Source organism: Fistularia commersonii, chromosome 9, assembly GCF_037954325.1.
Source record: "Fistularia commersonii isolate RoL2024-O1a breed Wild chromosome 9, RoL_Fcom_v1.0, whole genome shotgun sequence".
In the NCBI taxonomy this organism is placed as follows: Eukaryota; Metazoa; Chordata; class Actinopteri; order Syngnathiformes; family Fistulariidae; genus Fistularia; species Fistularia commersonii.
In genome coordinates, this window is record NC_141292.1 from 13,733,813 (window position 1) to 13,760,720 (window position 26,908).

At 41.0% G+C, this 26,908-nt stretch overlaps 2 protein-coding genes across 3 annotated transcripts; one reads left to right on the forward strand and one right to left on the reverse strand.

Annotated features, from left to right (window-relative positions):
- Nucleotides 1-1,377: 1,377 nt before the first annotated feature.
- On the reverse strand, nt 1,378-7,715 carry LOC147231293 (beta-1,3-galactosyl-O-glycosyl-glycoprotein beta-1,6-N-acetylglucosaminyltransferase 4-like). The gene is made up of 2 exons (XM_086153109.1): nt 7,254-7,715; nt 1,378-5,821 (listed from the first exon to the last, which is right to left on the reverse strand). Exon 2 carries the CDS (start codon nt 5,818-5,820, stop codon nt 4,513-4,515), a length of 1,308 nt encoding a protein of 435 aa, XP_086009235.1. The 5' UTR covers nt 5,821; nt 7,254-7,715; the 3' UTR covers nt 1,378-4,512.
- Nucleotides 7,716-9,136: 1,421 nt separating this feature from the next.
- Nucleotides 9,137-22,620, forward strand: LOC147231294 (3-hydroxy-3-methylglutaryl-coenzyme A reductase-like). Of its 2 annotated transcripts, none has more exons than XM_086152609.1 (20): nt 9,137-9,240; nt 10,603-10,781; nt 10,906-11,017; nt 11,159-11,246; nt 11,698-11,782; nt 11,878-11,983; nt 12,743-12,849; nt 12,964-13,083; nt 14,505-14,638; nt 15,096-15,340; nt 15,435-15,568; nt 15,652-15,846; nt 18,308-18,466; nt 18,552-18,709; nt 19,201-19,306; nt 19,831-20,001; nt 20,089-20,229; nt 20,897-21,055; nt 21,683-21,837; nt 22,095-22,620. In XM_086152609.1, exons 2-20 carry the CDS (start codon nt 10,620-10,622, stop codon nt 22,189-22,191), a joined length of 2,634 nt encoding a protein of 877 aa, XP_086008735.1. In that variant the 5' UTR covers nt 9,137-9,240; nt 10,603-10,619; the 3' UTR covers nt 22,192-22,620. The 2 variants fall into 2 exon arrangements, with proteins under 2 accessions (XP_086008735.1, XP_086008734.1); XM_086152608.1 differs by lacking the exon at nt 9,137-9,240 and adding an exon at nt 9,333-9,396.
- Nucleotides 22,621-26,908: the final 4,288 nt, after the last annotated feature.

A 26,908-nucleotide genomic window follows, 5' to 3' on the forward strand; every position in this document is an offset into this window, starting at 1 on the left:
TATAATCAAAAATGCTCAACGTTGTTTGTCTTTGGGATCCAAATAAGGTTAAAAAAACTGAACTTCCTTTGAATTTCAAGGCGTAGTCAGAAAGAAAAGTTGCGTCGTATGTGGACTAATGTGATGTCGCTGACTAAGAAGTACTTGTTCAAGCACATTAAGAACTAATCATATCCCCAAAACACCTCTCACCAAGACAATGGTGTACTAATGCTATACATGTCCTCCAAGGGATGTTTGGAGCAACATTCTTTAATAGATCAGTGCAGCTTTATCTACAGTGAAATAGTGATATTGTCCCCATATGAGGACACATGCTCTTTTAGTCCATCCATCCATCTTCTGCCACTTATCTGAAGTTGCCACGTGGTCCAGCTCTTCTTGGGGGATCCCAAGGTGTTCCCAGGCGAGCCTAGAGACATAGTCTCTTCAGCGGGTACTGGGTCTTCTCTGTAGCCCAAGAGAAGAAGAACTCATGTCAACCCATTGGGCTTTGCCTGGCCCATGGATGCAGCCCCATGGATGCAGGCCCACTCACCATCGACTCCCATCCAGAGAGCGGAAAACTGAGTTCAGTTCAGTTACTCTTCATGAGGGTCTTCTGGGCCGCGTTTTGTCTGGTCCCTCACCTAGGACCTGTTTGCCTGGGGCTCTTTTTTCTCTTTTGAAAATCAATCTAATGTATAAAGACAAGGCCTAGTTCTTGGTTTCTTTTCTGATCCCAAATAGCCTGGAAAAATTAAAAATGCATAAGAAACAGAAGCTTGGGTCTCAGGAGGTTAAAATTTAATGGGTTGTTTCTTGGATGCCATCCAACAAGCTTCATGAAAACCAGCCTTGTTAGCGTTAGACTGAGCCTGACACAGAGATATAATAATCTTCTGCATCTTTCTACAAAAAAGGAAAAACTCATATTTGTGATATGAAAATTGCGCAATGAGTTGTACTCAATTGAACCATGAAAGGTCAGTCCAACCCTGTAAGTTTTTAAACACTATTGTGGCAAAACATTGCTATTCCAAAAAGCTGTGTTATTACTTGTACTCTTGAGGTTAATTTCGCAATAAGATGGCCAAGTCAGGCTACCTTTTCAAAGTGCTACACAATAAAGAAAATGTGACTCATGTTATAGAGATAAGATGTAAACTAATCAGGTGTGAAGTGTGAACACCCTACCTGGGGTGTATCGTGTTCACAGTATCTGTCTTTGTGGACATTTCTGTAACATTTATAAGCCCAGCCCAAATTGTATGGTCAAGGGGGAGGCTGCAATTTAATTGCTTTAATAGGAAAATGATCTCAAATAACCTGAAACGCATCCCGTGTGGGAAGCAAGAAATGTTCTGAAAATCAATAATTTTTTGGAACCTGCTGGTACATTGGAACAGGGCCTAATACAGTAATGCAGTAACATAGACAAGTTGTCTACTTAATCTGATTTGTGAACCCTTAACAAAAAAAACAGATGGTGCTAGGCAAGGCATTATTCATTTTTTTATTTTCAATATTTGTTGGATGTTCCTGAGTTCATCTGCTGGTACATTGGAACATGGCCTAATACAGTAATACAGTAACATACACAAGTTGTCTACTTAATGTGATTTGTGACCCCTTAACAAAAAAAAAAAAAACAGACGGTGCAAGGCAACGCGCTATTCATTTTATTATTTTCATTTTTTGTTGGATGTTCCTGAGTTCAGCTGTTATTATCCATCCACTTATATCTATTCTTTTCTCATAAAGTATAAATAAAAAGAAAAGAAAAGTCCAGACATCTGAGATTAAACATAAATATATGGGTGTGTGTGTTTTTGGGCATGTCATATACAAGAAATGAAGCCAAACTGGTTTCATTTTGAAGAGCTAAAATTCCGCTCCAGTATCCTTTACTGAGAGTGAATGAACAGCAGCAACTATCCCAATCCCTACATTCTGCCCCACTTCAAGATACTGAACTCTCTATCTCTTCTTTCATCACCCCCCTTTTTTGCACTACTGCTACTTTGCACAACCATCATGCTGCTATTGCACCATATACCATTATGGCATGACCTACTGACCTACGCACGAAACTATACACCAAAAAATCCCCCTCATGCTGTCAAATATCAGTCTGTATCTGTGTGCACTTTATACTTCATATCTCATAGCTTCATGTTTATTGTTGTTTATTGTTTAATGTAACAGTGTAATTTGAAGCTAATTTGCAGCTGATTATTACTATTATATTGCTTATTTCATGTCATTGTGGGATTGTGAGAAATGTCTTCTCAATTCCTCTGTATATCTAGTACATGTGGAGAAATTAAAAAAAAGGCTGACTTTGAACTTTGAACTTTGAAAATAACAATAATAATAGTACAATTGTATTGGTCCGTTCTGTCAAGAAACATTTATTTATTTTTATAATTACTTTGATGCTTTGTTTGGTCTTCACGTGGTTGGCTTCAAAGTCTGAGTGCAAAGAGCCTGGCAGCGTTTTCTCAAATACAGGAAATCCAGCCTGAGGTTTTCAGTTTCAGCCCCACTGTGTTTGCTGATTTACTTTTTGTTTCCTGCTCTGTGAAAACTTTTTGGGTTAAACATGTGGAACACCATCCTTTTGTTTCATGGTTGGGTTCGGCTGGCCCAAAATAGGAGTGAAAAACTAAGCTCGTCCTTGAAGCATGATGCACTCTGCCAATAAAATGCCCCCATTCAGGGACAGTGGGATTATTTTACCATGTAATATTGACACCGGACATAAAAGTACTTATACTGTGCGTTTTTAACCTTGGAGTCAGTGGGAACTTAATAAAGAAAAAAAAATCACATAAATATAATACACATCCTTATATTGGTTCCAATGAAATATTTAAGAGGTTTGTTTACACTCTACTCCTGGTCCCTATGGGAGGTGGAAATGTCCACATACAGGTAAAAAAACCAACCCCTGATCAACATTTTATAATAAGAGAACAAGAGGTCAAAGCAATCCTGCATCAAATTCTGGAGGGAGGAATGTCCCTGATGACAAACTGCCCTTGTTGTACTGCACGGCGCACATTCTACAGGACAGAACTACGGAACCTGGCACACACGGATCAGTACTTGTTTGACTCTCACTGCCCTGCCCGAACATAAACCAGGGGTCATGAGAAAGCAACCCCCTGTCAGGCGGAGATCTTCCCTAAAACCGACATGGGATGTCAAAATTGGATAAAATATGAAGGGTAGAGAGCTTAAACATTAAAAGTCCCCATATGAGGACTTGTAGTCTTGCTATTTCAATTTAAGTGTATTCGTGGTTGGATATTTAATTTGCAATCTCTTTCTGTCTTCCAGTCAATATTCCAGGGCTATTTTTTAAATTGCATCTTTGTACGTCGGATATAATTAATTTATTCATAAACCGACATATTAATTCCAGTTTCTGCTTTACAATTAATGAGATGCTCTATCACCATTTAAGTAATTATAATGTTTGTTCACGGTGACCAGGCGAAGTGGATAGAGATGTTTTTTACTGAATATGTATATGTGTAGAGAGATATAAAAAATAGATATGAATACATACTATATGTATTCATATCTATTTTTTTCAAAATTATATTCACAGTGCATGGGATAAACATTTGTTAATTTAGAGTTGGTGTCTTCACCATTAGTTTCAGAGCATAATAAAGTTCAAATTTTGAATCTATGCATTCAGGAAAAGGAATAGAGCGATAAATCATGAGGCAACCATAGAACCAAGGTTAGCAATGAGCTGAATATTTAACTCCATAACCACATAATCGCTGAATATTTAACTCCAATAATCACCATATTTTGCGAAATGGAACATCCTCATATGAAGACTTGAGGTTGCTTAAGGCAAACGTTCAGGTAAATGTTCGCTCGTATGCAGATAACTTTTTGTTTATATTCAGGAGATTTCTCTTGTAAGTACAAAAATACTATTGAAAGTTTCCTTTGTATTGGTGTTATCTTCAATGCACCTTTAGTTCAACAAGAGGCTACATTTCTCTTGTTTCCAGGTTATATCTAATTAATTTTCAGTGCACTTTTGACAATCACATTTCCAGGGATTTCTAAACTAATTTTCCTTTTACTGGTATCACCTGGTGGTATTTAGAGAGCTATTACATGTAAATATATTATTTTAGGTACTGGTTAATATGTCAGCTAAACCCTTATCTGGTAACTAATCACAGAATCACTTGAAAATTTCTTCTTTTTTAAAACTAATTTTCACAAAACAGTCTTTTAAATTTTGGGCCCATTTAAAACGACTATCAAGTACTTTGTTTTCCAGCAGTCTCATTCAAACAAATTATTTTTCAAGTAATTTGCAGATTATTTTTAACACCAAGCATGATATGCTTTCAGGCAAACTTATTTTGCGAGCCGATGCCCTTCTTAAGAGTAATAATATCCCCGGTATCCATGAAAACGAATACGGATTTCCCCAGTGCCTGCTGAATTTAAAGCTAGTCGCCAAGTTCACTTCTTTCTTTCGTGTTACTAAAGTCAGGCGCCAGCTCTGCGGACATTGGAACAAGACTTGGATGCCGCTGACCGGAAGGCCTTCTGAATCCCCTCCAGTTTCTCCTCCAGACACTGGATGATAATCGGATCCACTTTGGGGTCAAACTTATTGGCAAACCAATGCCCGCTTTTCAGTAACCAACGCATTTCCGCCGCTCCGTAGATGCATACGCTGCGTACGTGTACCCCTGTGCATGCCGGGTAGAGCTTCCCCTCCAGGTAGTGCCACTTTACTAGCCTGGTCTTACTCATAAGGTCAGTGATGTCAGCCTGGGAGCGTGAGACCTCTCCAGGAATGCCTGGCAGCCTCACAAGCGTCGCCCAGAAATGTTCGTCTGGGGAGTACGTGTCCTCCGACCAGGCAAGGAAATCCTTCACCACGTCCGATGAGTTGGCAAACTCCACGAACTCGCGGGACAGGATAAAGTAGGCGTTGCCAGAGAACATCTCGATGCCATGCGGAGGCGGGGCTTTGGCCTGCTCCGTTTTCACCGGCAGCTTCCCGTACTCGAAGCTGGCGTCCCTGAGCTCGTAGCGGAACTGGAACCTCAGCTTCTTGGCGGCGCTGGGTCGGCTGGTCTCCAGCATATTGGCGCCATGCAGTTTTTTTAGCTCCGACACCAGCTCCATGTTGGACTGCAGTGGAAAATCCTGGCCGCAGAGGTTGATGACGTACCTCCACCTGATGCCTGGTGCCAGCAGGTCGGAGAGGCAGTGCAGGTCGGCCTTCAGGCGGCTGAAGCTGGCGTAGTAGACGGACTCAAGCTTGGAGGAGATGAAAACGTTGGGGAGGCAGCGGGCGAGACCCTCCATCGCCGCCACAAAGTGGGCCGAGGATTTACGGTCGTAGTGGACGCAGAACGTGTTACTTGGCGAGTAAAGAGATTTGATCAGTCTTTCCACCATCCACGCTGATTTATGAACAACTAAGGAGAAAGCAAGAGGGAAGTCTCGCTCTTCCTCCGTCAGACACACTTCATTGTAACCTCTGACTTTTGTGAAGAGCGGGCAGTCCGACAGGAGGTTCACTAAACTCTCATCTGTGTCTTCGACGACCTGCGTCTTGCGGATGATCAGTGACCTCCCGACCTCCACCGGGTCCATGTTGTACACAGCCGAGCAGCTGACGTTGTAGCGGTGGAAAGTGGGGACGCCGTGGACGGGGGCCAACAGGGACATGGGCTCGGTGCCCGTCTTCAGACAAATCAGAAGCAGGAGGCAAAGGATGAGCAACGACAGGAAAGAGGGGAGGAAGTGTTTTCTTCTCAGCGTCCCGCATCTTCTTTTCATTCTGCCATCCAAGGAAAGGGAGAGTTAAAACACATAAAAAAGATTATGAACTATTTACAGCAAAAAAGTAAACCCCAGAGTTAAGTAGCATTTTAAAGACTATATAGTTCTGTAGTGATGGAGTGGTTAGCGATTCTGGCGCACAGCGAGAATGACTCTAGTTCGACTCCCACAAGGGGCCTTTCTGTGTGGAGTTTGCATGTTCTCCTCATGGCTGCATGGGTTTCCTCTGGGCTCTCTGGTTTGCTCCCACTATCCAAAAAAATTGGAAATATTTGACGTGTGAATGGTTGTTTGTCTCGATATATGGCCCTGCGATGACTGGCAATCGGTGCCGGGTGAACCCCTCCCTTCGCCCAGTGACAGTTGAGATAGGCTCCCAACTGAGCACAGGATAAGCAGTGGCTAATGAATGAATGAATGAATTAATATAATTCTGTGTCAAGTCATTTCATATTCATTTTAAGGTATTTTTTCAAAAGTGATTTTAAGATGGAAAGGTCCTGGATTCGAATGAGACAGAGGGCCTTTCTGTATTGATTTTGCATGTTCTCAACGTGTCTGCGTGCGTTTTTCCGGTCTCTCCAGTTTCTACCCACAGTTCAAAAAATAGTTCAGAGGCCTGAAATTGCCCAGATGTGAGAATGACAGTCAACGGTTGTATGTCTCTGTGACATGTCAATGAGGAAGTGAAACATCGTATGTCTCTATTTGTGACCCAATGATTGAGTGCCGACCGGTCCAGATTAAACCGGTCCAACCGGTCCAATTAAACCTCATCCTTCGCCCAATGACAATGATAGGCTCCCTGTAACCCTGAGTGCACAATAACAGGTAAAGATAAGGGATGAATTAATAATTTTAAAAATTTCCCTACAATATTCCAGTTAAATCTTGTCAGTTATAAGGTAATTTTCTTTTTTTAAGGGAATGGTCCAAAGTGAATGAGTTAGGTCGCTTCCAGTTGCTCTTTTGGATATTTTCAGTTGATATAAAAAGAACATATCTATCAATAATAATAATGTCGTAATAACCTTGGATGTTTCCTTCATTGCAGACCAGAGCATCTCACTCTCCAGTATTTCCTTGCTTGTATTTGTGTAACTGTAATCGTTTGGTGGATCCTGACAGTTCTTAATAATCTGTTTGTTGTGCACAAACACCATTTCCTAACTATTTTTAAGTTGAAGATAAATAATTTCTTCAAAGAGTATTTGACATATTACGTTGAGAATTTAACGTCTTTCGAGCCCATTCTGGTCTCCTTAGAGCAAATTTATCCCATGTCGTTTTCATGCCCAGTTTTAAATAATGATCATCCGTCTGACAGTATTACAATACCCCACACAAAGCCTGCAGAAGCGGAAGAGGTTAATATTTTAAATAGAAGGCGTGTAATGTTTTTTTTTTATGTAATAACAGGGTAAACTCACCTTCACGCAGCCCGTTCATCCAGCCACGCATTCAAGCCGTAAAAAATTAAAAGAAAAAGGAAAGAACAAGTAAAAAAAAAAGAACTAATACGGTGTTTCTCTGCAGCTGGAAGTCTCTCCGATTCATTTCTACTTTTGAGCAGACGAGACGGAGGTGAAACTTTCATCGCCGAATGAAGAACTATTTTTTTTCTTACTTTGGGGAAGTTTCCACTTTTTTAACGCAAGATCGGCGCGACATCTGCTGACGAGGCGGGACACTTCCCACGGTTTCCACCAAGTCCTCACCCTCCTCCACTCCCACCCCTGTGGGGGGAAAGGAGGTGGACGGTCCGCCCCGATGCCGAAAGAGTCTGGGGGTTCGGTTGCTTCTCCGGTAAAAGAGGGGAGAAAGAAAGAAAGAAAGAAAGAAAGAAAGAAAGAAAGAAAGAAAGAAAGAAAGAAAGAAAGAGGGGAGGAAGAAAAAATACGGAAACCAAGAGGGGACTAATGGGAGGGGACAACTAAAAACTGCAAGACGTGGATTTTGAAAGAAAAAAAAAAGGCTGAAAAGGTGTTTTATTCCTGGTCACGTGGTTGTTGACAGCAGGGGGAGGTCGAGGGAAACTCAAATACCACGAACGTAAATAAAACAATGTTTTATAAGATTCTTTTAGCACATTCTCAGACACTTTCTGAATCGTTTTCCCTTTTTATTTTTATTTTTTTGGCATTTGTTTATTTATATTCATTTCCACTAATTATTTCCAGCTGCAAATCCAACAATATTGTGCTTCACGCTTGCTGGATCATCAACATCATCCTCATCATTATAATTGTTATTATTCTCATTCGTTTTCTTCAAATTACGCTGCACAGTTCAGGAAACGTCTTGCTTTTTTTTTTTTTTTTTTTTTTTTTTTTTAGGAAAGTCAGTTTGAGGCAGTTTGTTGCCTTTTTTCCAGGCTTTATAAAACTATCATTACTGATTGGAATTTTTATTACTAGAAAAATCTGGTGAATTCATGCTCATTTAAAGCTCTGCTTTTTTTCTATGTTGTTATTTTTGTATTTTCCTTTGAGGTGTTTCCTCTATCTACTGGTTAAGTCTGATAGAAACCCTGTGTTGTTCATCATCTGGACTCACTTGCAGGCCATCAGAGAAAGAATACAGAAGGGGTTCAAAGAAATTAAGAATTATAAAACACTGCAGAGTGAGTTCGGTGTTGCAGGGCATCCTATTACATTATGAAATTCCAGGAAGATCAGGTTTAAATTTCTGAGGAGCAAAATTTCATTAAGTCCCAGATGATCTGGGAAAAGGCATCTCTTTGTCTGTGTGCATGAGGGGAAAATTAGTCATGAGAGACTGAAAGGTAGATGTGCGTTTTATAAAAACAGTTTTGAAATGCTGGAACTGGATGGAACAAAAACATAAGCAAACAAAAAACAAAAAACAGAAAAACAAAAACAGATAGCATAAACACCAGTGTAACACTTTAATTATTCTCATTGAATTTTATTGAAGTTGAAAATATAATATGCTTATAAAATATAATATGAAAAAATAATCTTAGTCATCGTGTAAGCGTTTCATAAATTAAACTGATAAAATACTGTAGTGTTTTATACAGGGACACACCCGGGTGATGATAAAACATCTGTTTAATGAGCAATAGCTGTTATTGGCCACAGCCACGCCACACGAGCCTGCAATAAAACTATCGGTCCTGCTCAATTCCAAATTAAAAAATCACATTATTTAATGGTAATAAAACACCAAAATTTAAAGAAGTGCCCTTCGAAGGTCCTACGTTCCACTGAAAATGTTGTTAGCGTTCTTTAGAGTCCTGACGGTTACGTCACCAGCATCCATGACGTAGAGATGCGTCATATTTCCGCCACCGCCATATTGGTAACGTTTATCCGTGTAGCCCTGATACTGTGATATGGATTTATTTTTCACAATTATGAACATGCTTTTTTGACAACTGTAAATCGTACCTTTGTAAGTATGGCCACCTTACGCTATTTATTACCCGGAGGTGGCTGACGGCCTCCGATAACTTACGGATAACATGACCTTGATGCCCGGCGGATTTTACTACAGTAGAGGGTGTGACACGGCTAATGAAGCTAATGCTAACAGCATTGGCTAAAAAAGGTGTTAAACGTTTATACAACTTTGTTAGCCTCTGAAAACAAGTTCAACACATGATCCTAAATGTAGATGTTTTCTCCACATATGCTACCGAGGGTTATAATCACGTTTTTTGAATTCTTTGCAGCGTTCAAATCGTTATTTGATAGTTGTTACACGGAAGAAGACAGATGACTAGATGACAGATGATTGACACAGTTCAATGGTGACAAATTAACAGTTTCCAAAATTATTTACATGTATATGTATTTTTATTGTACTAAGAAAATCCCCGGCGCTCGTATTAATGGCACATTAATACAGAATTAATCCGATGAACTCGCCTTGAATCGCTTATGTATGTAACAAGCACTTGCATTAAGTTGGACACTTTAGGTAAGGAAAAACTGTTGTTTACCCGAAAGTGAGCTGGGCTTTTTCTCCTGAATTCTCATGAATTTCTCAAGAATATCTTTCTGTGAATAGATGTCCTATATGGGAAAGGCCAAAGAAATGTGTGACATGTGGTGTTGAAATGTACCATAAAGTTGCTGCATTTTCTGGAAAACAAACCTAAGACACCAATTCAATCCAATTTCTGGAGCCAGGTCCAAATCAGTCCATAGCTTTCTATATGTCATTAAAACTAGAAAGAAATTTGGCCCTTTTTTAAGCTCTTTCCCAACTGTAGGATTCATCAACACTCTCAAGTGGGTTTGTGGAAATGAGATAATGTAATTTATGATGGGTATATATATGGGTTTCATGTTGTGAAACATCTATTTTTCTGCCCAGTAAATCCCAGTTGAACACAGAAGAGATTTCATTTACTAATATAGTAACTTTTACAAGTGTTGTATCAATAAAAGTGAGTGTCAAGTAATTTTTGGCTTGTTTTGCAAAGTGAACAGTGTCCTTAGTTGTCATACCATGAAAAACTACTTCTACCATAACCGCAATGGTGTGTAGATTATATTTTTTGGCAATGGTTCAGCTATTTGATAATTCCGTTTCAGTATACTATACGAATGACCTAAAGTAGAATTGTAATGATAAAGTGTCACATGATTGACACAACAAACTAATACCTCTTGATCCAACCTTTATCCAAACATTTTATTCCACATAATCCTCTGATTTGCATTCCTTTAAATACCCGCTTGGCTGAGAGACATTTTGTCTTGTTGAGAGCAATTATGAGACGCTTGTCCTCTTTTTGACTCCTAACAGATAGGTATCGCAGAACCATGTTAGCACGGCTGTTCAGACTGCATGGCCTGTTGGTGGCAGCCCATCCATGGGAGGTGATCATAGGGACACTCGCCATCACAGTCTGCCTCATGTCCATGAACAGTCTGGGAACCAGCAGCCAGATGTGTAACTGGAACGAGTGTCCTAAAACAGAAGAGGTGAGTCAACCTGAGTGAATGATGCCATTTGTCATGTCTTGAGCAAGTTATTCTATAAAATAAATATGACCGTAAATCCCATTTTCTTGTGTACCCACACATCCCTTTAAAAAAAAAACAACAGAAAATCCACAGCGGGGACATCATCATCCTGACAATTACACGCTGCGTCGCCATTATTTACATCTATTTCCAGTTCAAGAATGTTCGGCAACTCGGATCCAAGTATATACTCGGTTAGTGTGCACCATTTACACAGTGTACACCATGTTCAATGGTGTATGCTGTGGAAGGATTTATTCTTTGCATTGTGTCTTCCTGAATTTTTCATCATGTGTGTAGAATGTTAAAACTGTTCATCTATTCTCTCCTTTTAGGTATTGCTGGATTATTTACACTATTTTCAAGCTTTGTTTTCAGCACAGTAGTCATCCATTTCTTTGGCAAAGAGCTAACAGGCCTTAAGTAAGTATTTGCTGTGACTTTTGTAGAGCTGGACAATAAATATACTCCTCAATTGAAGTTGTTGTTTTAGGATAATAGCGATCATTTCATTTAAAGTTTTTTAATCATAGAGAATAGTCATTGTTGAATTTTCAATTTGTCACCTTGCAAATTGAATTAGCAAAACATGAACCAAAACCACCAAGAAATTGCCTGAATAGATCAGACATTGATTAGAAATCTGCAAGAAACTACCCAAAATAAAGAAGGAATAAGTTCAAAAATTTACAGTATAATCAGGAAATTACCAGAAAATACCCTCTGAAATTATATGGTCAAAAGTTCAGATCAGTAAAGTGTACAGTTTCTCACCCAACACATGTGTTGCATACTTTAACAGGTCTGTTTTGATTTGTATATTAATACTTGGGGAAAAATAGTGTGAATATGGCCACCATTTCTTCCCCTGCAGTGAAGCCCTGCCGTTCTTCCTCCTGCTTATCGACTTATCCAAGGCATGTACTTTGGCAAAATTTGCCCTCAGCTCCAACTCCCAGGTAACACAAGACACAGTTCTGGACTAGGCTTTTTTAACATGACATGGACCATAGAGTTTAGGTCTCACTAACCACTGTTTTGAATCTTTGTTCAGGAGGAAGTGAGGGACAATATCTCCCAGGGCATGGCTATCCTGGGACCTGCCTTCACCCTGGATGCTTTGGTTGAGTGTCTTGTCATTGGGATTGGTACTATGTCAGGTAACAGGATGCTTAAGCTTTTGCAAGGGGTGTAAATATAAGGTTACACCATCACGTATGATGGTAATTAATTATAGAGTCATAGGATATTTTCTGCTAACACCAAGTCTTCCATTATATGCTTTACATTAAGATCTCGAATCAAGATGACATTATAAATGTCCTTTTTAAGAACATGGGTTCCATTATTTTATTCCAAAAAATCAATTAAAGTAGTTTGAGAAACTGAAAAAGTTTGAGAAATTACTGAAGATTTTATTTTAAAAAGTCAGTTTGTATTATTCTGAAAATGGTGACGAGGAACAGGGCAATTTCGAAATAAAAGCAGCACAGAAACATTTCCGTGCTGTATGCCGATCATGTGAATTGATTACATTCAATTATTTATTAGGAGTCACACATGAGGCACATGTTGTTATTCTTCATCGTTGTTAAGGCTGACTCCTCCTCCCACTGATAGGAACTGTGCGTTTCGATTACAACAAAGGGTGCAAAAATCACAGTATTGTGTAGGGGAATCCTCATGAAATTAAATGGTGCAAGGTTTGGGAAACTTACCAAAAGATGGCCATTGGAAATATGTTAGCTTCATTCACTCTCTGCATCAAGGAGCAGCTATGTTTATCATTGCCCCGAGAATTTTCTAATTGGTTGTACAATCCATAAATATGGATTCAGTTACAAGTATAATTTGACATCCGGGCATTACTGACGACAGTGACTTGCGTTTAAAATGATATTGGCGTCTTCATCTTTCAGGTGTGCCACAGCTGGAGATAATGTGCTGCTTTGGCTGTATGTCTGTCCTGGCGAATTACTTCGTCTTCATGACCTTCTTCCCAGCCTGCGTCTCTCTGGTCCTGGAGGTGAGGATGGCAGAATTGTGGGCCAGGCACGCCATTGACAGGAGGTTTTTGTGTGTGTGTGTGTGTGTGCGTGTGTGTGCGCGCACAAGCTCATGCTCATGTGTGCTTGTGTAGTTGTCCAGGGAAAGTTGCGAAGGCCGGCCTGTTTGGCAGCTCAGCCACTTCGCACACGTTCTGGCTGAAGAGGAGCACAACAAGCCCAATCCTGTCAGCCAGAGGGTGAAAATCATCATGGTGAGACATAGGACATTCACATTTTAGATACGCTTTCAAAAATGACCTGACCGTTGGTCATTTTCACGATAATTTATTTCCAACCACATGTCACATTTGTAGCACAAAATCAGTGAATGCAAAAAACTGTTGTTGTTTTCAAGCAATTTCCCATTTTTGATGAAAATGTCAAAAATGCCAGACTATAGTTATTGTTCAAAAAGTAACTGTTACAGAAGAACAAATGGGCCGAAAAAGAAATTTCCTATAAAAAAGGAACAAATGACTTATGATTGAACACTGAAATGGGAAAAGTGGTGTTTTAATTAAAAAAAGAAGGAGTAAGGAAAGTGCAAATTGTTTATAATTTTAATGTTATGCTAAATTAAGCAAGAATGTACTTGAAAATGGGTCAAATTACATTAGATTTAATCAAAATGCCAGTAGTATTATTGCCAGTACAATAATAGATTTGCACGAGGGACAGTAACATCTTGTCCACATACACATGTGAATTTCAAGAATATCTTAATACCGAAAGAAAATTTGAGCTGCATGAAACCCCTCCAAGAGAAGAACATTTCTAGTGCAGTCCAGATCAGTTGTCCCCAAACTACAGCCTGCCTCCACATTTTGCCCAGCCCCTGATCAATACCAGAGATGCATTATGATTTCTTTTTTCAGTCTGGCCACGTAATCATGACTTGTACATGCATTGAACATAACATTGTATTCCACCCTTCTACAGTGTGTGCCTTATCAGAAACCTCTCCCTCAAAAATAAAATCCTGGACACACCCCTGTCAAATAACATGGAATAATGGCAAAAAGATTAGTAAGAGAAAAATAGATTCAGAATGCAGGGTATATAACCTGGTTGGTGTATTTAACTTGGTAGGTGTTGGTATCAGTTTGGTTTCATAGCCTGCTTGCTTTCTGGTTTTCGCAGTGAATTTGATATGAGAGAGCTGCAAACAGTTGCGTCTACAAGAAAGTTAATGTTTCTTAGTCTTCTTCTCTGTGAAAAACTTGAAAAGGGTTATTTGGTTAGTATTTATTCCATAAATAGTATTATTTATTTAATTAATAATGTTATTTATTTTCTGATTTTTTGTCTTCCTGTCAAGATCCCAGAAAGGGTAAATATTTAGTTATGTGTGGCTTTCTGTTTTCCAGAAAGCCACACATCTACGTCTAGACATCTCTGCGATCATCACAGTTTTTCACACACACACACACACGCAAACACACACACACACACACCCATGCAAGGCACTAACCAGGCCATCAGAAGCACCTCTAGTTTCAGCATCTGAAACATGTTGACTGAAGGAACTGGGAAATGTGCTGCCCATCTTTCAATTTGAGGGTCTTTATCCACAGACTGAGCCACAAAAAAGAAGGGGGGGGATCTGCCTTTAATGCACTGATATGTCTTTCAGTCTCTCGGTTTGGCTTTGGTTCACGCTCACACTCGACTTGCGTCTGAGCACTCGGGTCAGAACCACACGATGGACGGACCCATGCAGAAGAGACTGGAGGCTGCCGGCACAATGCGCCCCCTGCAGCTCAGAAGGTAACACTACAACACATACGGGCCGTCATCTTGCCCTTTTCGGAGCTGAGTGTGTCCCCGCCAGCTGCACAGGAACTCAAATATCAGTGTCAAAATAACCTGTGTCTCAATCAGGACCAGAGAGCAGTGTGGTTTTGGGTAACCATAGCAACATAAATCACCTTAAGTCATTTGAACAATAGACATAAGAAAGAATGAGGAGTGGATTAGGACTCCACCTTTACAGAGCTTTGCATAAAGTCCAACAGTATTTCTTGGCAGAGGTATGTAGTGACTCATAATGGTTAGAGTACCCATGGCAACCATTAAGCCCCCAAGTATCTTTCAATGATAAAGCCCTTTGGTCTTTGAATGTGTCTGGTCATCTGGTATTTGAGTTTTGTAGCTGGTTAAGAATGTTCTGGATAATTCCAAGCCCACTGATGGTTCAACCTCCCCGTCCCCCCCGTCCCCCTAGCATGGCCCTGGAGCAGGTGATCACCCTGGGCCTGGCCCTTCTCCTGGCCGTGAAGTACGTCTTCTTTGAGCAAGCAGAGACCGAGACGTCCCTGTCCTTCAAGAATCCTGTCTCCAACTCCCCTTCCGGGACCAGCTCTGAGGAGAAGTGCTGCAGGAGAGACTTTCAGGACCCCAGTCCCCCCAGGACCACAACTAGCCAGCGGGGGTGTAAAGCTTCCCCTGAAACGGTGATCAAGACAGAAGGTAGGGCTGATAGCAAGCCTTTAGAAAGTGACCATTTCAAGTCCCCCTTCCCCCCAGTTTCTTCCTTTTCACATTTTGTTTCATCTTGTCGCAGGTGTTCCTATGGTAACCCCAATGGAGACCGACCCCTCTGCCCCTCTTACCTCAGGGCCTCCCGCTCCCTCGAGTGGCTTCGTATCCGAGCCCCGGGCGCTTGAGGAGTGTCTGACCATCCTCTCAGACCCTCTTGTACGTTTCCAACTGAGCTGCATCATTTTGTTGCTGCGGAAAACACTGGAAATCAACCATTTTCCTCTCCCGCTCTTCATCAGAGAGGCGGCAGTTTCCTGAGTGATGCAGAGGTAATGAGCCTTGTGAACTCACGCAACATCCTGAACTACAAGCTGGAGACGGTTCTCGAGACCCCACTGAGGGGCGTAGCCATCAGGAGGGAGCTGCTAGCGCCGAAACTGCCCAATCCCACAGCTCTGACTCACCTGCCCTACAAGGACTACGACTATTCTAAGGTACTTGGAAATAAACAACAAACTACCAGAAACTTAATTGTTCTAATAAATAGAAAAGAAATACCAAAAAACAAATCAAATACTCTTGATATAAAGTTCATAATTACTGGATTACAGCATTCACTTCAGTGTCTGGAGGCATTAAAAGTTTCAATACATTTGATGGGAAAATACATTTTTATTCGTAATTTATTTTGGTGAGGCTATATAAACATTTAATAATTTCGATCGGAATAGTGTGATGACAGGTGGAACCCTTTAAATGGCTATTGTTTACAGCCATTGTTCTGTCAGCGCACAGAATTACAACACCAGACACTGAGCGTGGCAAGAGTGTAGTGTAGTGTTGTGTTGAGAAAATGGGAAAGGGTAATTTTCAACAAAAGTGGACTGTTAAAGGGACTGTTCTGAGGCTGGTTAAAACCTGTCGGTAGTAAACCGGTTGAGGAGTTTTGTAGCGTGTGAAAATAACTGATTTCCACAGGGAAGTGGAGACCTGCAACAAAACCAAACAAATTAAGGCCCAGAGACTGGTCTGTGACTAGGTCAGAGCTTGTGGAGGTGTTCTCAAAGTGTTCTCACAAAAGAACTACTGGCTTCCGTAGCCTGAGCCAGGACAAAATATAGGATGTACCTTGATGAAGAGAGGAGCAAGTGAGAGGGTGCAATACGTGGACTAAAAAATAAATAGTATTGGATGATGAGTTGAAAGCACTAAGAAATAATAAAGGTTGTGTTTGACAGAGGTGTGCGCCAGCCTTCAGAAGGATGCTACTGAACCTTTTTACCTTGCTCTCATGGTTCAAACTATCACCAAGTCAAATACTTTTTAGCAAGCACAAAGTTAAATCCATGTGTTTGTTTCGCTCTATTGTCACACAGAAAGTCATATGTACATATCTGCTACTGTACAAAATCTATTCCAGATGTAAATGATTGTCATTATTATTTATTGATGTATCTGCAGTTGGGCATGGGCATTACATTTATTTAATGTGGTGTTAAAAAGTATCAAATTAGTTGATTCCCACAGAAACTCTGGTTGTGGAAAACCAAAAATGGAAACAAACAGGTCAATGCAAGTGATGGAGGACAAAGAGTAATGGAAAGCTTTTTTGTTTAAATTACTAGAAAAAATGGACAGGATAAAGACCTTAAAATGAAATACTCACAGGAATGGTGTGCAGGTCACCTGAAAGGAATTTTAAGAATGACTTTAAATTCGAAGACTGTGTTTTAAAATCCCATTTTGTCAATGAGAAATACTTGAGAATGAAAATATTATTATAAATTGGCCTGTGTTGTTCGTTTCAGAACCTGAAAATGAGTTAAAAATGATATGCAAATGACCAATTTGAAGCCCAACTGCATCAAATCTCCAAGTTTTGACACTCAGATGATTGAATTCAGTCTTGATGTTGTGGCTCCACATTTATAAATGAATTAAAAAATTGCACTGTGTTAATTCACTTTTCAGCTTCATACGTTATATTAAATTAAACATAATGAACTAGAACAGAAAGGCGGCTGAGTTTTAGATTATTATTGTTGTGTCGTGCATATTGGAATGTACGAACACTGTTTTCCCCTTTGACTGTAATGAAGGACAGAATGTTGGCATCACATCATGAAGGTCCATGGTTCCATCCCAACTGGGGAATTTTCTGTGTGGAGTCTACATGCTCCCCTTGAGGGGTTTTCTGTGGGTCGGTGTGGGTTTCCTCCCGAAGTCTTAAAACATTCATCCATTATCTATACTGCTGACCTGTAGTCAAGTCCCAGGGGTGCTTGGACCCTATCCCAGCTGTCATGATGCAGGGTTCACCCTGGACTGGTCGCCAGTTGATCTCAGACAGATAGACATACAACCATTCACACGTTATATGAAGACATTCACACGTCTGGTCTCCAACCAACCTACTGCATGTTTTTGGACTGTGGGAGGAAACTGGAAAACCCAGAGGAAGCCTATGCAGACACAGGGAGAACATGCAGACTCCACACAGAAAAGGCCCTGTTGGAAACGAACGAAGGATCAGTCTAAAAAAATTCATTGCAGTAGATTCATTGATGACTCTAAATTGGCCAAATCTGGGACAAAGAGGGTGAATGGTCGTAGGTCTCCATTTGTGGCCCTGTGATTGAGTGGCGACCAGTCCAGGATGAACCCCGCCTCTTGCCCAATGACAGCTAGGATAGGCTCCGGCCCAACCTACCCCCTGAACCCCTGAGCGCAGAAAGAGTCTAGATAATGAATGAATGAATGAATGAATGAATGTAAATAATGAAACTCTCCAGAAGGGTCACTGCGTATTTCTCCTGGCTGTATTTTGTGTTGTCTATTTTTGGTTGTTTTGTTGCTTTTTTTTTCCTTGTTTTCTGAAAACCACTCTTTCTGTTCCTCTGATTGGATTCACAACAACGTATAATTGACTGGAAATCTCCTCTGGTGTGTTGCCAGGTGATGGGAACCTGCTGTGAGAACGTTGTTGGATACATGCCGGTTCCCGTCGGTGTCGCTGGCCCTCTTCTGCTGAACGGGGAGCAGTTTTATGTCCCCATGGCAACCACCGAGGGCTGCCTGGTGGCAAGCACCAACAGGGGCTGTAGGGCCCTCGCTGTAAGTCATGAATTTAAATCAGCAGTTGTGCTGCATATGTGTACGTTTGTGCGTATATGCTGACTGTGTAGTCCTTCCTGTCCAGCTAAGCGGAGGCTGTCACAGCAGCATCCTGGCTGACCGGATGACCCGGGGTCCCGTGGTCAGGCTACCCTCAGCATGTCGGGCCGCAGAGGTCAAGGCATGGCTGGAGACTCCCGAGGGCTTCAGTGTGATGAAGCAGGCCTTCGACCAGACGAGCAGGTCAGTCCCCAACTCCGCGCTCCCCAGAGTTGAGATTAAAATTGAACTTATCTGAAAAAGTCAATATTTGACCAACATTAACGAGAACCGTGCACATAAATACTCATAATTTCCTCATTAGCTTTTTCATGTGAGTGTGTGGCTTTTATTACCTGAAACATGTGAGCAGTTTCTCACAGATGGAAACACTCAGATTATTGTAGAAAAAAAGCGAAGTAACCCCCAACAAAAAATCCACACAGGAAAAAACACTTAAAATGACTTTGACAACAAACACTAAATTGACTCATAAGTCACTAAAGAACAGCATTAAAATTATTTTTTAAAACAAAGAAAAAACTCAAAATGAACAAGGAAGTATAAAAAACTTCAGAGTGCCTGCAGGTTGGAAGGAAATAAGCCACAAAAAATGACATTTATACATAAATAAATAAGTTAAAACAACCTAAACCATAGGAGTCCTCTTAGTCATGAGCGTTTGGTCTGCGCAGATTTGCCCGCTTGGAGAGGCTGCTGGTGAGTTTGGCCGGCAGGAACCTGTACATTCGCTTCCAGTCGCAGACTGGAGACGCCATGGGTATGAACATGCTGTCCAAGGTAAGGATATCACCCCTACCCCCTCACTCACTGAGGTGCCTTTATCCTAGACAGGAAGTGAAGAAGACACAGAGGAAACTATCCTAATGCCACGAGGGGCTGCAGGCCCCCCGATTTCTGAATGTAGGCCTCAGAAATCAGGGGAAGTCAAAATGGTTAGAAATAATACACAGCTGCCAAAGGCTCAATCTGGAAAGGAAGTCGGATATTTTCCTTAACGAACCAACTGGTATTCATTGTTAAACAATGCCAGATGTGAATGCTTGTTATTTGTGGTTATCTGAGTTTTGTTTTTTTGTTTTCTTCCCTCCACAAATTTGCTTTCACAGGGGTGGTTGTTGCTCCATCTAGGAAATACAAAAAAAATCCTCAAATAGCAACTATGATGTTTAGAAATATGGTTGAAAAGGCAGAGAGAAATGAGGGAAAAAATTAAGGAACTACAAATTCTCCTGGAAATTCTGTAGGAAGTTTCTTCCCTAAAAATGTTCCTCCACCAAGCCAGAGTTGTGGTGTGTTTCCAGGGCAGCGAGCAGGCTCTCCTTCACCTCCATCTCCAGTACCCGGACATGGAGCTTCTCGCTGTCAGCGGCAACTTCTGCACGGACAAGAAATCTGCCGCTGTCAACTGGATTCTCGGTCGCGGGAAGTCGGTCGTTTGCGAGGCCACCATCCCTGCCAAGGTTGTCCGTGAGGTAAACACCCCCTTCACTGATCGCCGGCTTCCCTAGATCACAGTAATCAGTAAACCTTGGAGTCATACCTCTCGAATATTCCCGTAGGTGCTGAAGACCTGTACCGATGCTCTGGTGGAGCTGAACATCAATAAGAACCTGGTGGGCTCGGCCATGGCAGGGAGCATCGGGGGCTTCAACGCCCACGCCGCCAACATCGTCACAGCCATTTACATAGCCTGTGGCCAGGTGAGTTGGCGGTCCGCTTTAGGACACACCTACACATGACATAGAAAGGAGAAGGCCTCGCTGTCAACAAGGTATTACTTTCTCATCGTAAGGAACATAATTCCCTAAAACATTAGCAAGAAATCAGACAGTTTCTGTACAATTTGTGAGAAATTACTTTTCAAAAAGCAAAATAATAAATGAAAATTAAGTTGATTTTTTTTTTTTTTTAAATCAAAGAAATAGAGGAAAATGTGGGCTGCCCCCCCGAACCCCCCCATACGAAGTTTTGATTCTGGCACGGCGTCTTTTTGTGTGGAGTCGATTACATGTCCAAAAACATGCAGAAGAATCACTGGAGACCTGAAATTGGCCATGGTTGCATGCCTATGTAATGTGTGAATGACAGAGCGAATGATTGTTTGTCTGTATATGTGGCCCTTTGACTGGCTGGCGAGCGGTCCAGGGTGAAATCCGCCTCTCGCACAACGGCAGCTGTGGGAGGCTCTACCCCCCCACGACTCTGAGGGCAAAATGAGTGCTATAGATAATGAATGAATGAATGGGAAGTTGTATAGAAATGTAACAAATCATATGAAAAGGAAAACAGAAAACACAGATAAATTCATGAGATATTACTCAGAAAAGACAGATTTATCGTGTGTGTTTGTTTTGTATGTAATCCCAGGACCCTGCTCAGACAGTTGGCAGTTCCAACTGCCTTACTCAGATGGAACGGTCGGGCCCAGAGGGGGAGGACCTCTATATCAGCTGCACCATGCCCTCCTTAGAGCTGGGCACGGTGGGCGGGGGTACCAACCTACGGCCACAGCAGGCCTGTCTGCAGGTAGTGTGTGCATGTGCACATCGACACCCACACACACATAAATAATAAATTAGGAAAATTGTAAAAAGATAACTGATTCAAATTCATGACCTTTGGTTTGAACTTTTTATAAATGTTTTCAGTTTGAGGAGCATTTTTGATGGTGTTTCTGTTCCTTAAATAATTGTTCATAAAAGTAAAGTCAAGACATTATCTTTACACAAAGTCCTTGAGGAATTTAGTCAGATATGACTTTGGATTGTAAATTAGTTTTGATATTATCTTTGTATTTAATTGAATATTTTTTCATTTATTTTATGTTTAAATCGCAGAAATCTTTTGCGATTGATTTAGTCGTTATTTTTGCGAAATTTGGGCTTTCCTCCAAAATTCCCTTGATTGTCTTTAATAGTGTATCATCTGCCAAGAAATTATTTTTGTGTTACTATTATTATTTTTTATTATAATCATATAGTGAATTACTTAAATAGTATCTGATAAACTACCAGATTTTTTTTAAGAAATCACCTGAAATTTAACACAACACAAAAGCAGGGAACGTGAATGATTTCTGTGTTGTGTAGCTATGAGGGAATCGATGGGCTGTGTTGATGTCTCAGTAATGTTTTTTGAACATTTTACGTGCAGATGCTGGGGGTCCAGGGTTCCAGTCCCCACGAGCCTGGGGAAAACGCCCGAAAGCTGGCGAAACTGGTCTGTGGCACTGTGCTAGCTGGGGAGCTGTCGCTGATGGCAGCCCTTGCCGCAGGTCACCTGGTCAAGAGTCACATGACCCACAACAGGTGAGCTGGGACTGAAATGGTCTCCTTTTTTTTTTTTTTTTTTTTTTATAATTACATTTAAATCACAAAATTTAATCCATGAACTTTCACCAAGACATTTCCTGAAAATGTTTTTTTTTTTCAATCTTAAAAATGAAAAGGATTTTTACTTTGAAAAATCAACAAACACTTTCTGAAAATGTATTAGAATCTTGGAAATGAAAAAAATTAAAGTAATATTAGTCCCGCTCTTCTTCTTCTTCTTCGGTGTATTTCAGGTCAAAGACAGATGTCACACGGTCGTCAGACCCCAAATTGAAGGACACAGGAAATTCCTCCGCTAAACAGGAAATGTCTGATAGACTGAAGGACTGAAGTACCGCCTGCTTGCTGCTTTTGGAAGTGCGGATGGAGAACTGCTGCTGGTCAAGGCTTATTTATCAAGCACCCACTGGCCGTGCTCTCTCTTCTCTCCGTGCGTGCGCATGTTTGCGTTCGTGTGCGTGTGTGAACATGTGACTTATTTATTTGTGCCATTTGTCTATCCAGTCGACGGAGACGCGACACTGACGGTCAAAACACTTGAACACATTCAGTGCCTCTTCATCGTCCCTCGGACACGACGACTTGTGTTTACATGAGCGACGCCATATTTGTCATGTTACCTGTCTGTTATCCAGCAACAGGCTGACAACTCTTCAGTCCAGTTTGCAGCCGGAAGATGTATTTATGTTTGGCAAATACTGTTTTGTCATTTATTTTCTGCTTTCAAACCAAAAAAACTGTGATTCATAATTTCCTTGACGGACAGTTTGAAGATTTTTTTTTTCTGTTCACCGCTATCTTTACCAAGTCCTTAAAAAGAGGTCACCATAGATCGAACACACTAGAGAAAGTTTAAGCCAGAAGTTATAAATGAGAGAAATTTGCCAAAATATAAGCCAAAAAATTGGTGAAGAAACGAGAGCCATTAAGAAAGCAGTTTCCAAGAAAATGTCCAGCAACAGAAAACGAACCTCCTGTTTTACCTGGGCTTGGTGGGGTCCAGATTCAGCTACCAGAAGCTGCCAGAAAGTCCCCTCCCCATCCTGTTTAAACACTATTACCCAGTTATTTCATGGAGACCGTTATCCTGTCACGGTATTCTGTCCTTAATCTAATTTCTACTAAATACTGATTTTATTTTGTTTTCAATTTTCCTTGCCAAACCGAATTGTCTCGGAGATGCAAGAGTGTCAAATACGAGTCTGCATGCGGATGGAAAACACCCATGCGGCCTTTGGTGCTGCGATAGTACCTTCCCCCCAGTACTTTATTGTGGATTCATTTTAAATATATTTATATGTAGTTCAGCAATCTGTTGGAGTTGGGATTTTTTTTTGTAGTATTTGTATGATCATGTTTTTCTTAAACTTAATTTATTTTAGATTAAAAAACAAGGGTATTGTATTTGAGCACTTGAGCAGAAAGTCATTTTTAGAAATCTGAAATTTTATGTCAAAAATACAACCACCACAAATTGACTAATGAAAGGGTGGCAAAAACATTAGTTTGATCATTCAGAATTTACAGGAGGAAAAAAAAGTTAGACAAATTTGCTAACAGAAATTGAACACGGACAGGAGTAATTACAGAGATTTAACATGATTATTACAAAAAAATCAAGAGAGGAGTTCAGAAAATGTCAAAATTTGACAAGAGAAATCAGAAAAATTAAAATGATTCCTTTCATATCAAGCCTTATAAAAGCCTTTCACGTTCATTTGGTGTCTGTAGTTATTGTCTGATAGTGAGTGGGTATTGTGTTTTTGTGAGTTCTGAATTGCCTGGTGGGGCCGCAGCCCAACCCTCCTACCCCATCTCCTCCCCTCTCATGCCCCCGGAAAAAGCCATAAATAACAAGTGAATGAAAATAGAATTATTGAAGGTTACGGAGGCCCTCCGCTGCCGTCTGATCACTTTAGGGGACAAAAGAATAGCCAACTGGGCCTCGTGTGTGTGAATAACACTGAGCCTTGAAGCCGCGATCTCTGAAAACTAACTGTGCTGCTGTTCTAAAAGATTGTATTGTTTTATTAAAAAAAGGAAAAAAAAAAAAAAAAAGGAAATTCTGTTGTCTTTTATCACATCTCAGGTCTTTTTTAAGAAACAGAAACATAAGCTTGTCTTTTTTGTGAAAGGGATATCTTTTTTTTTTAAAATACTTTCAGTACAAGACATGTGATCTCGGTATCGTCTAAAACTTCTAATACTTGATCCAACCCCATAACCTGTGAAAATATTGGCTTTACAAGACTCTGTTCCAAGCAAGTCTGGCATCCGGCCCCTTGTTTGCCTTTGACAGGCCCGCTTGGACAGAAAGTGAACATCATGTATGCCATACAACTGTCACTCAAGGATTCAAGAACTTCTATTATCATTAGACAGAGTGCAACAAAATTTGTACATAGAAGCTCTCAGGGTCAGTGTAGTCAAAAACAGACACCAACAATCTTAAAAGGCAGGAAAAGACACGATATAAAAATAGCAGCATCTCCGGGTTTGAAATGTAAGACAAAAAAAAAAACAAAATAACATCTAGAATAATAAATAGATAAATATGTAGAAAGAAAAAAGTGCATGTGTGTGTGTTCCTTAGGGTTGATTTCACAGTACTTTATGTAAGGTAAAGTGTTAAGGGTTGTTCCAAATTTAGTGCGATCACCGCTCTGGGGTAAAAACTGTTTTTCAAACCCTTTGTTTTAGCTTTGATTGTCCTAAACTGCCTCCTTGAGGGCAACAGTTGAAATAGGCGGTGGCCAGGATAGGGTGGATCCCTGAGGATGCAGTGGGCTCTCCTGAGGCAGCGTATGTTAAAGATGCCTCAGGACTTCAAGAAAGCTCATAGCAACCCCAGGGATCCCACCCTGGCTAATATGTGTATATATTGTAGTGAGTCACGAATGTCTGGGTTTATGTTGATCCTTGTTTCCTTGCTGGGAATTTTGTGGTTGTGGTTTGGGGTGGAATGAATTCTGTTTTATTTTTTACCTGGAATTGAGCGGAAATAGTGAGTTGTACTGCAGGCTTATGTGGCGTTGCTGTTGCCAACAACAGCTATTGCCCGGGTGATGGTAAAACAGACGTTTTACCATCACCCAGGTGTTTCCCTGACTAAAACACTACAATATATTGTATATACACAGTATATATATACTGTTTATAATTTATGTGGAATATGGAGAAAAAAATCAAAACATTTTTCTTCCATGGTCTGTGGAAAGGAGCTGTGTATTTAGTTGCATCATATATTTTTCTGTGTAGCTTCTTTTCCTTTCACTTCAGCCAATCATCTCCCTTCATCTAACCCATAGCCAATCGACCCTCTCCATCGAAATCTCTTCAGTCTTTCTCTTGGCCTCCTTCCTTATACCAATATATATGCGCTGTACATGTCCAAACCATTTCAGTCCAATGTTATCTCTGCTGGGCTCATTCCTGAGCCTATCCATCCTCCCTACTCTCAGAGAACATCTATATCTTCATTTCTGCTGCCCCCTATCTTTTCCTCAGTGTCTGGTAAGCGGGCACTGCTGGTTTTACCACCATCCTCTGTCCTTTTCTGGGTCATATACTTTTCTCTACTCATTCCACCCTGCTTGCATATGTTTCCTCACCTCTTTTCCACACTCTCCATTGCTCTAGGTGTTTAAAATACACCACCTTCTTTAGCTACTGTCTGTAAGCTCACATTCCACTTGGGTCCCCCTCACTCTGTCTTGCTGTGGATAACCTTTATTCCTCTCCTCTCCAGAAGCATTCCTCCACCTCTCTAGATTTTCTTCCATCTGCTCCCTGCTCTCACAACAGATCACAGTGTCATCTGCAAACATCATTTTTCATGGAGATTTCTGTCAAACCTCATCTGCTAGCTTGTCTACCTGGTCCACCTGCCAACAAGAAGGTGCTAAGAGCTGATCCCTGATGTAGTCCCATCACCACCTTGAACTTCTCTGCCACACCTACAGCACACCTCACCACTGTCTCACAGCTTACATACACATCCTTCACCAGTCAAACATGCTTATCTGCCACCCCAGACTTACACAGTGCCATAGTTCCTCTCTTGGCACCCTGTCATATGCCTACCATATAACATTCTCCCTTCCTAACCATTTAATCATCTGCTCTGCCTTCGCCCTCTTCATGAACCTTGCCACCAGATTCATCCCACAAACCACCATTGTATGTTGTCTGGCTACACTCTCACCTACCATTACTCTGCAGACGCTGATCTCCTTCAGATTACATTGTCTATGTTAAATGTTGTGTACTTGTGTGTTCAAACGTCTGCTCTTAGAAGTAACTCTATCTTCCTGCCTCTTCTGGAAGAAAGTATTCACTACAGCCGTTGCCACCCTTTTTTGTAAAGTCTACCATCATCTGTCCGTCTGTGTACCTATCCTTAAAACTAAAACTTGCCAGTCACTTCTTCATCACCTCTTTTGGCTACACCAACATTTCCATTGAAGTCTTCACCAACTACCACTCTCTCGCCTCTGGGGATATCTCTCTCTTCCAACTCACATCTGACCTATGGAGCATAGCTACTGACGACAGAAAGCATCATACGTATTTACAATTCCTAGTCCCTGACTCATTGAGATATCTGACACTCCTTTCAAACCCAGAACATTCTTATCAACTGCCTTATCAAGATAACTCCTGCTCTAGCAATAGCATAGTGGTACAACTCAGATCCTTCTAAGCTACTAGTCTTGCTACCTTTCCGCCTGGTCTCCTGGACACACTGTATGTCCTCCTTCATTCTCTGCATCATGTCAACCAACCCTCTGGTTTCTCCTGTTATAGTCCCAACATACAAAGTCCCTAGTCTCAATCCATAACTCGTGCCTTTTCTCATCTCTCTCTGTTTCCAAACACGCCTTCTTACTCTCCTTCTTCGACCCCAAGTGGCCCAATTTCCACCAGTACCCTGTAGGTTATCAGCATCACTGGCAGCCCAAGCCTCGACTAATCTGGTGTGAAAGTGATAGGTTTGATTCCCATGTTTAGCCTAGCACAGGAACTTACATCAGACGTCTTTCCTGGC

What these genes read in the sequence shown, in the direction of transcription:
- LOC147231293 (XM_086153109.1), bottom strand. Translation starts at nt 5,820, where the DNA reads ATGAAAAGAAGATGCGGGACGCTGAGAAGAAAACACTTCCTCCCCTCT.
- LOC147231294 (XM_086152608.1), top strand. Translation starts at nt 9,363, where the DNA reads ATGAAGCTAATGCTAACAGCATTGGCTAAAAAAG. An exon ending in AGTGTCCTAAAACAGAAGAG is followed by an intron (nt 10,782 to 10,905) that starts GTGAGTCAACCT and finishes AAAAAACAACAG; the next exon opens with AAAATCCACAGCGGGGACAT. An exon ending in GCGTCTCTCTGGTCCTGGAG is followed by an intron (nt 12,850 to 12,963) that starts GTGAGGATGGCA and finishes GTGCTTGTGTAG; the next exon opens with TTGTCCAGGGAAAGTTGCGA.